Source organism: Echeneis naucrates, unplaced genomic scaffold (genome assembly GCF_900963305.1).
Source record: "Echeneis naucrates unplaced genomic scaffold, fEcheNa1.1, whole genome shotgun sequence".
Classification (NCBI taxonomy): domain Eukaryota; kingdom Metazoa; phylum Chordata; class Actinopteri; order Carangiformes; family Echeneidae; genus Echeneis; species Echeneis naucrates.
The window spans coordinates 505,722-515,764 of record NW_021780167.1 but is presented as its reverse complement, the minus strand read 5'-3'; the positions used below and the strand labels follow the sequence as shown (position 1 = coordinate 515,764).

Genomic DNA, 10,043 nt, shown 5'->3' with positions numbered 1-10,043 from the left:
ACAGGAGCCAATGAAGGACACAGAGAAGAGTGGTGAAGGGACAACAAACTGAGATACAGGAGCCGCAGGAAATGTTTCTATGACTTTAACTGAGCTGTCGGTCTTCATGAAGAAACACGAGTTGGAGCTTCAGCTGAGAACAGAGAAGGAGAAGGAAGAGGCTGCCATCACTGAGGAGCTGCTGAAGATCACTGAGGACACACACGAGCTGCCAGGCCTGCGTGGCTTTGATTCCCCTTTCCATCACACCACTGGTTGTCACGCACAAGACAAGATGCTCTTTAACACCCAGCCCGGAGGCCCTGTCCGGGACCATGTTATATCAACAGCACAACAGCACAAGCAGAGAACACTGCGAGCACCAGCGGTGTTGGCAGTGAACGAGGAGGTGGGGGAGTGGGAGGGGACAGCAGGAGTTCGGTCCTCGGCCTGGAAGAGCCCTGGTCCTTCCAGTCCAATTGATCCCCACCTGCACCGGAGCCCCTCTGTCCCAGATGATGAGGTCGCCGAGTTGGGGGTCTTCTTCCCAAGGCCTTGCAGCAAGAATCCAGCCCCTGTACCCTACGAGTCCTTTTTCAAGCTGCTTCTGCCCAGGGCAGCCTCACTCTTTGTGGGGCAGAAGACTTCAGAGGCAGTGCACAAGGCATTAAGCTGTTGTAGCGAGAAGAGCGGTTGGAGGATGGAGAAGAGGAAGGGGTAGTGTCAGATCACCTGGTTCAGCAGGGGAGCGAGTTCTGAAGAGGTTACCTTTGCCAAGTAAGTCAGCTGACGCACTTTGGAGGGTTATATATATATTATATATTATTATATACAGTATATATACATATATACATGAATGAATAAATCATGTTCAGCATCAAAATCTCCATCGATGCCTGTTAGTCTTTCATATATGATTTTAATAATGTCACGGGTTACTGCCGACATCTAACAGCATGGCGGTGGATGCTCAAGTTCTTACTGTTGTGCCAATTGAAATTAATAAAGCTTTACTGTTGGTGGTCTGAAGTATTTTATTCCTTTTTGCCTTCAATTCGACCAACAACAACAACAACAACAACAACAACAACAACAACGTAAGAGCTGAAACAAAAACAAACAGAAAACATTAGTCCACATCTGCTCAACAGGAAGAATCAAAAATAAAAATAAAATATCCCAAAATACACAGTAAAAGAAAAACCATATTGCAATACACTGATGTCCTTAGTATCTATTATCCCCAACCGTTACTGCTGTCACGGATCTTAAGCAACTGACTCCACGATGACCTTCTGACCTTCGGTAATGAACTTTGACCTGCAGACATTAAGTTCCTCCTGTTTCCTCTGCTGTTAGCAGCACATTCATTCTGAATTATTATCATATTATCGATCATATGGCATTTTGGTGCTCAAAGGTCAAAGGTCAAGGTGATGTCACAAAATGCTTTAGCACCGTACCCAAGACTTCCTACGGCAGTTATGACCACGTTTCACGTAAATGGTTATTATTTGGTATTATTCTGGATAAACATGAATGTAATCTCAAGTCTGAGCGGCGGAGGAGCACAAACATGAGGGAGTCATTCTATTTTACTGATAAACACAGCAGAAGATTAAAAGATATCAGTAAGTAAAGGACTATGATGGAGGTGAGAACCAGCCTCAGAGCACAATATTGGCAAGAACGCCAGGTGAATGGACACCATGTAATGTGGAGTTGTGATACTTAAGAAATTGGTTACGAACAAACACACAAACACACTGTGAGGTATGTCACAGCAGAGAAAAAGGAAAGGAAAAAGGGGACACATACTTTAGAGGAGGCCTTTATCGTCAATAGACAGATGGATCTTTGATGAGTTCCCATAACCAAAATCATTGGTGACCACGCACTAATAAACTTCTCCATATGTGGCCCTGAAACTGTAAAGGTGCCCTTCAGATACATTCATAGGTCCATCTGTGCTCTCCTTGTACCAGGTGAAGTGGCTGACGGGGGGCTTGGCTCTGCTGGAGCAGCTCAGGTTCCTGACGCTGATGGACTGATGCACACTGAGGAGTTGTTGGGAGCATCTGGTGAAAATGGAACAAAGATAAGAGGAGAGAGAAGAGAAGCATCTGCATAACATCATGGAGGAAAAAAAGCTGACACCTCACAAATCCTTGTGTGCTGACAAGAAGCACCAAGAAAAAAATTGGCCAGAGTCCTTACCAAGGTTTGCATCACAGCAATTTCAACTTGAGAAGAAATTGCAACTGTTGCTGCTGATAAACCAACAGTGATTATTTAGTTTGACAGTAAAGAAGACGATCACTGAGTTTGTTGTCTGGGCTGAATCTCAGATGATGCAGAAAATGATAAGCCTTTCTTAAAACAAAAACCCTGTGCACATGTAAATGAAGTGTCATGGTTAACAACATGTGAGTAAAATAACCATCATGTGTCATGCTGGACTCAGAGCTGTTCTCTGTCTTTGAAAAGGGAATGTGGAACTGTCACTGACTAATCTCTTTTTGCATGTCACTAGTTTTCTCATGAGAAAGTATTCAGAGTACAGGAACTTCCTTCCTTTCAGATAGAACACACAAGAAGTGGCTTTTTTTTTCCTTCCTAATCGCACAACCCAAAAACATATCAACTAAAACTAAACTAAAACTTTTCTACAAGCACAAGCTCCTGTTTGTTTTTGTGCTTGGTTGTTGTTGGTTGTTTTTCTGCATGCAACTGGCCTAAAATCCAGGAGCAGAGAATTCCACCTGGATGGAGGCAGGCAGCAGAGAGAACTAAGGAGTGAAATGAGAAAGATGAGGGTTTTTTTTTTCCATTTCTTGACGAGCTTTGTTAATGAACACCAATGGGACGCCACTGTGATGCGGCAGGGGGAGGCCTCAGAACGGGAGAGAATTACCCATCTAACACGGGGAAATGCTTAAAATGGTTTGCAGACCCTGATTTCTCTGCTTTGTGTTCCAGTAGATGAGTGCAGAAAGGCAGTGTACGTTAGGGCTGGATGTCATGGTAAAGGAAACAGAGAGAAATCATGAGCGAGGAGGGACTGCAGCATTATGAATATTTCAGGCTACTTCTCAGCACCCGGCTGTGCTCTCATTGCACGCCGCTATTATCAGTTCCAGCCTGCTATAGTGTATTTTTCTCTGCCATTGTAAGAGATTTATTATGTAGTTAGAGGTATTTGATGATTCAGCTTTAGCAGCAGTAAATTGGACTCTCTACTACTAAAGTTATATTTCAATCTGGCAGTGAAGTGCTTTGTAGGGATGCCTCCCTGTTGAGTGGTTATTACCGGACTGAACGAGTGGAGCTTTTTTGTTTTATTCTTTTTTTATTTTTTGCAATGCAACAGGTTCATAATGTATGCATATGAATTCATATCCATGAACCGTACAATCAGTGCAATTCAAACGTGTTAACGTCGGGCCTTCATTTCCTTCTCTCGGCCTCTTTTTCTAGACTGCCAATGGTCGTCAGGCGTTTTTCTTGGCAAGTGTGACTGAGCTTGCCTCTTGGTCTCGGTGCTGTAAGACGGAGGTGTAATGTGGCGTTGGCGTTTGTGTGGCCTTCCGTAGGGAGCAGAATAATGGCGGTCAAAGGCAGACTTGATATTTTTGGATGGATGAGATGTTTTGTTTACATCCTCATCTTTATGATGGAGCTTTCTTTTTGCCCCTGACCTATCTGAATGTGTCGTCTGGTTAGCGGAGCAGGGGTGTTGGCTGACGTGTTTGAGCCGGACAAGGCCAGCGGTGCTACAGCGGGGCTGCCGTGGTGATGGACGCACAGATTTACCTGTTTTGTTGCAGAAGGCCTCCATCGTTTTAAAGCAAGACCTGTAATCCGTTTAGCAGCGTGGAGATGGAGCATGCCTTTCAGCATGTCCACAAACATCAACACATCAGCCATTTCTGCAGCTTTATCTGCATAATTATCAGTCTTGATGAGGCGGAGCTAAAACATGAACACACAACAATGGACTGAGGTTTTCCTCAGGACCGAGGGTAACTTCTCTGAGCTGAAGAAATAAGTTCAAGCTCAAAGTGTACATAGAAAAAGACGAAAAAGAACACCTACATGCAGGATGCTATCCAGAGAGGTCAGCTTTAACCTTCTGCTATCCTGGGACTGAATCTTTGTGTCTTTGTATACCTGTTCTTGTGTCTAATAGTATATTTGTTAGCAATGACATTCTGAGCACATCAGGCTTGGACAAACACCAACACAGAGCATAAACATGAGAACAAGAAGGAAGCACATTTTGAGTAGGTACCTTAAGTTTCCAAAGAGAAGAGGCACATTGACGGCTTCTTTGGAAAAAGCGTGTGAGCAGATGATCCGGCGGCTGACCCTGCGTCTCCACGATGTACCTCATCTGTAAATACAACACATAAAGTAAGGGCTGGGAGCTTTTGATGAATTCTTTATGGATTCTTTTTCTATCCTATCTTCAGGCACATTAACTCTTATCATATATATATATATATATATATATATATATATATGTGTGTGTACATGTTAAAAAAAAAAAAAGATTTTTAAGAATCGCTGAAGTGCTGCTTACTACATCATATGATGAATTGCCAGGATAGAGCAGAGTGCCGATGTACAGAGCAGCAGCGATGCAGCCCAGAGACCACATATCTATGGCCTCTGTAAATGGGAGCCCCAAAATAATCTCTGGAGATCTGAGAGAGGACAAGAACCCAGAATCATACAGTTATGAAAGCTACTGCCAATATTTTGGAGCACAATGAATTCTGCTGGCTTAACACCCTCATAAAGACATTGACAGTTAGTGTTAATGGATAGTGGGACAACGCTAAGAGATCAGCTATGATTGCAGTTACTCACCGGTATGGACGGCTCTGAATGTATGAGCACACCTTGGCTTTTGAAACCTCGCATGCCAGGCCAAAGTCAATCACTTTGACTCTGTATGGCTGCTGAATATGGTTGACCAACATCACATTTTCCAACTTGAGGTCTGCGTGTATTAATCTAATACTCTTCAAGTGTTCAAGTGCGTTGGCAAGCTGAAAAGTCATGAATATCACACATTTAACATTTATTTCAACTATTTATCAGCATTTTTCAATGTTTATACTGTTTACATCATAACACATTAGGGTTCTTGCCTGCTTTATGATGGGTCTGATCTCACTCAGAAAAAGGGGTCGAAAGAACCTTTCTTTCATGAAATCAAAGAGGCTTTTGTCCAGGAGTTCAAACTCAAGGCAAATGTAGCCATTGTTATTGAAAACCTGGTACCATTGAACAATGTCGCATTTGTCCGCGTTCAGTGATTTCAGCTTCTCAAGTATGACCACCTGTGGAGGTACGTCTGGTCAGGCAGATTCTAAATGAGCTTTGCAGCTAAGAACACAGCTGAATGAACCAAAATCTAAAGGATGACCATACAGCACAAGTCTAACTTTGATCGTCACGTAGAGCTTACGTACCTCCGCATTTGCCTTCTCAGCTTGGTCGTTCCTTTTCTTGACCATTTTGATGGCGACCGTCTTCGAGTCATCCATCCTTGTGCATTTTGCCACTTTTCCAAAGGTGCCCTCTCCCAAAATGGACTGCACCTGGTATCGGCAGGATTTGGAGCTGAGCCAGCCCCCTTCAACTAACTTGCCCTCCTGGACACATGGAGTGGGGGACGTCTTTGATGCCATCACAAGCTGAAAACAGGATGGATGTGGACACAATATTGTGTCACAATGTAAGAAATAGCATTCCCGTCAGAGGAATACTGTATAGGCATAGGAATACTCTACTGTCTAACTCTAAACTGTCTAACCCTAACCCTACGTTGAATCAAATGTTGTGAGGAAAAGTATCAATTCTAAGATAAGTTGGCAAACTGAACATACTTACCAATCACAGGATTTGATGTTAGAGGAAAATTCCAGTGCTGTCAAAAAAAACGTCCAACGTAGAAAGATGGGTTAAAATGGAAAGGCAATCCAAAATCCAAATATGAAACGCTGGCTGTTGAAATGTGTCGTCACTGTCTGATGCACACACCGACTGTGGAGCTTGTTATTGTGCCTTGAAGTTGGTCATTCTGCTCTATGACATCATTTGCCTTTGATGTAACATTCCGAACAAAGATTCTGATGAAAACTAAACTGTGGAGTAAAGATCAACATGGTACATATGACATAAAATATGTGCACTAATAACACAAAAATGTAAACACTTTGATGAAACCTATTACAAACTGCTACTTACATACTGTACATATGCTTACAGCGGGGACATACGGCGTATGCATCCAAGTCCATGTTATCTACAATATTGTCCAAAGTTTGTGTGACCACCTTCCCTCTCTGTGACAGGAAACATTAGATTGAATAAGAAAAATAGAATTGTAGATATTTTTAAGAGTATATAGAGCCATACAAACCTTATTATGGATATCTCATTCTGATTAAAGTCATATCTTCCCACAGAGGACATGTCATGATCACTCTCGACACAGCAGCATGCGATACAGAGCGGAAACTTTTACCTGCAATGTTATTGGATTTAAAACTTTGTCCAAAAGACAGCAAATGGCAGTAACAAAAAAAAAAAAGAATATTTATTTAACCTCTTTTGTATAACAACTGCCAGTTGGCTAAAAAAAGTTACGAGGAATCATTTCAAGGGCATCTTTACAATCTATTGACAATCTTTTCCATTTGCTGATCTTCACTTTTCATCATGCAGATGCAGAGCAAGTAGGTTGGTTTGCAGTTCCCTTTTCCTTCATATCCCAGATACTCTGAGCACATCTTTGCAACGACAGCAGCCTTATCAACACTGTTCACTTTGATTAGGTGCTTTATTCTCATGTTAAGAAGTGTGGGACCTTCTAACTCAAGATACTAGTGGACTTGCTCAATTTGAGGAATTTGATTGGACAGGATGCTGCTTAGTGTGGTGTTGGACCAGATGCCGTCCCGCTGCGCCACAACTGCCCAGTGCAGCGACCAATACAGAAAGCCACTCAGGACAGGTGCAAAAGGCATCCACACATGAGCATAGGTTAAACTTTTGGAGTATGCCTCCTCCAGAGAAGTGTCTTTTCAAACAACGATAACAATAAAAAAGAAACTAGTAACACATGCTAACCTTAAAATAATATGTATGGTAGGGAGAGAGGAGGGAAGGTAGAGAACAAGTGAGCAAGGGAGGGGAGGTGGTAAATGGGAGGAGCTAGGGAGGGCAGAATAATCTAGGTTTCTTACAAAGCAGGCCTTGAGGAAGGTGGATGGATCATCAGCGACAACGACAGAAAGCCCCCTGAGGATGAGGCATCTGACTTCTGTCACACCCGAAGCCTGGTGGATTGAGGGAGCAAAGAGGATATCACACACTTAAAATAGGGTCCATATGTTACCCTGAACAATATGTGCACAGACAGAATCAATAACTCCAACTCCATTGCACACAGGACACTCAAAGTTACACAAGCAGGATAGCTCACATTACCAGTACATTTATTTACACCACATGTGGCTTTTATCAAGCTCAACCAAGTATCAGACTGTTCTAAGTGGTAAATGTAGAATTGATAACCAATTAACCTTTGTTTGTTGCATTAGGTCAGCCAAAACCTGCCCTGTGAGGCCCCTCTTTGCCTTGAAGATTTCCATGAGCCTGTATCGGTCTGTATCGGTCAAGGGCCTCGTAGAACTCCTGTCTCAGGCTCTTACCAACCACCCTGCTGAACTCCAGACACATCTGAAACATACTGACGACGTCTTTCATGAGAGGAGTCAGAGAGGATGTCCGTGTCTGCCTGGCTGAGCGTGTGGCTTCATTCTTTACTTGATGTCGGGACAGGCACCTCCACAAGAGAAAACAAAGGAATGATTTTAAGGGAAGGTCGCTCAGGCAGCTCTGATATCTCTGTCAGACTGCACAGTTCGTTGTCCAAGTTAGGATCTTTAAACTGAAAGCTGAAGTCATAGTTTATCTGAAGAACAGCTTTAAGGGAGTCAATCAAAAGGTCAACTGCATCAGGCTCACTTTCTTTAAGTCTGCTTCAGCGATGGGAACTCTAACTAACCCACCGCTGCCAAACTACTGACTGAACACCCAGATGCATTCATGTTATATATTTTATTCCCTATGTGTAATGCTGCTGTTACACTGCAATTTCCCAGTCTGGGATAAATAAAGTATCTATCTATCTATCTATCTATCTATCTATCTATCTATATACACATATACACGGACTGATCTGTGGCAACTTACCGTTCAGTTTAATAATTAGATGTTTACTGTAAAATGTAACAGTATCCATAACTAAATCTACTTAAGAAAACAGAGTTTGTACTTGGTTACATTCCACCACAGCTTTTCCAAGGGTCCATGAATGCAACAACCCAGTGGATTAAGGCTGCACACCCTGTGGTGTAGCAGCAATTAAGCCTTGCAGTCCCTCTGGTAAGTGCACCATATTATTTTTTAGGAATTACCTTCATGTAACAATTCATGAGCAGTTTTTGTTACTCTTAATGAGAAATGTAGCTCCTTTATATGTACACTTTATTGTGTTTTATGAAGTGAGCTAACCTGCACTCTTTGATTTTCTGCTTTAAGTGTGAGACAGATGACTGACTGTGTTTTATCAACCCGTGTACCAGATGCAGAGAATTATTGGCGGCTTTTGCCAAAGTTTAATTACACAAAGCAAGAGAGTGAGAGCTAGCTGAGTTTATTCCTCAATGCTGTGGAGCCCATTAAAGTAAACTCAAATATAATAAGGTAATGGTCAGACAGGAGAGAATTTTGGGGAAGAATTGTTAACTTGTCAATTTCAGTGCCAAATGTTAGAACAAGATCAAGGATATGATTCTAGAGGTGAGTTCACATTCACATGCTGGGAAAAGCCAATTGAGTCTAGTTGGGAAAGAAACCCAGAACTAAGGCTGTCGCTTTCTACATCAACATGTATATTGAAGTCTGAGTGAAGTCTGAGTGGGAGAGACTAAGAGTGAGGCTTTCAAAAGACCTGCAGCCAGATTTTGGTCTGGGGTTGATTAATAGGCTTGACTGAAATATTGCAGCCACCCCCCCTCCTCGACCTGTGGTACAGGGATATGAAAGTTAACATGAGTTGGGGGTGTAGCTTCATTAATGCTAACATACTCATCCTGCTGCAGCCACGTTTCAGTTATACAAAATAAATCAATATGGTGATCAGCTATGAGATCGTTAACTAGTAGAGATTTTGATGATAATGATCGAATGTTCAACAGTCCACATTTGATCGCAGTGTTATTTGAGACTGACTTTGTGGCTGTTTTCATTTCAGTTAGGTTTTTGTTTTTAGCTGCTCTTCTGTTTAATTTGGGTTTATTAACTTTTCTAAATTTAGGTGTTCGGGGGACAGACACAGTTTCTATAGACCTAAACATAGACAGAGACTCTATTCTATTCTCAGCAGGTGACCGCTCTGACTGAGGCGCAGAGGAGCGTGTTAAACTGCGGCTCTGCCTCCTGGTCTCTGATCGGGATTGTCAGGGTTTTGGATTTCTAATAAAATCGGCCATATTTCTAGAAACGGTGGGATGGACACCATCTCTCCTAATTAGACCAGGTCTCCCCCAGAAAGACTTCCAGTTATCTATGTAGCCCACGTTGTTTTCAGGACACCACCTCGACAGCCAGCGGTTAAATGAAGTCATGCGGCTGTACACGTCATTACTGGTCCGATTGGGGAGGGGGCCGGAGAAAACTACAGTGTCCAACATCGTTTTAGCAAAAGTACACACCGATTCCACATTCATTTTTGTGACTTTTGTGACTGGCGAAGTCAGGTGTCGTTACTGCCGACGGGAATAACAATATTATCATATTTACGTTTACCTTTAGCCAGCAGTTTCAGATAAGACTGGATGTCGCCTGCTCTGGCCCCCGGATACACTTCACTGTGGCCCCCGGGATACACTTCACTGTGTCCCCCGGGATACACTTCACTGTGGCCCCCATGGAAACACTTCACTGTGGCCCCCAGGATACACTTCACTATGGCCCCAATGGAA

General features: G+C 42.8%; 1 protein-coding gene across 1 annotated transcript; it reads right to left on the bottom strand.

Moving 5' to 3' along the window:
- Nucleotides 1–1,876: 1,876 nt before the first annotated feature.
- On the bottom strand, nt 1,877–7,743 carry LOC115038353 (homeodomain-interacting protein kinase 1-like). Its single transcript, XM_029497213.1, has 8 exons — nt 7,612–7,743; nt 7,239–7,331; nt 5,460–5,684; nt 5,136–5,327; nt 4,852–5,033; nt 4,562–4,685; nt 4,368–4,372; nt 1,877–2,057 (listed from the first exon to the last, which is right to left on the bottom strand). The coding sequence occupies exons 1-8, from the start codon at nt 7,741–7,743 to the stop codon at nt 1,877–1,879; spliced, it is 1,134 nt and encodes a 377-aa protein (XP_029353073.1).
- Nucleotides 7,744–10,043: the final 2,300 nt, after the last annotated feature.

What these genes read in the sequence shown, in the direction of transcription:
- LOC115038353 (XM_029497213.1), bottom strand. Translation starts at nt 7,743, where the DNA reads ATGTTTCAGATGTGTCTGGAGTTCAGCAGGGTGGTTGGTAAGAGCCTG. An exon ending in GCAAAGAGGGGCCTCACAGG is followed by an intron (nt 7,332 to 7,611) that starts GCAGGTTTTGGC and finishes TCAATCCACCAG; the next exon opens with GCTTCGGGTGTGACAGAAGT. An exon ending in CCTTCCTCAAGGCCTGCTTT is followed by an intron (nt 5,685 to 7,238) that starts GTAAGAAACCTA and finishes TCCTGTTTTCAG; the next exon opens with CTTGTGATGGCATCAAAGAC.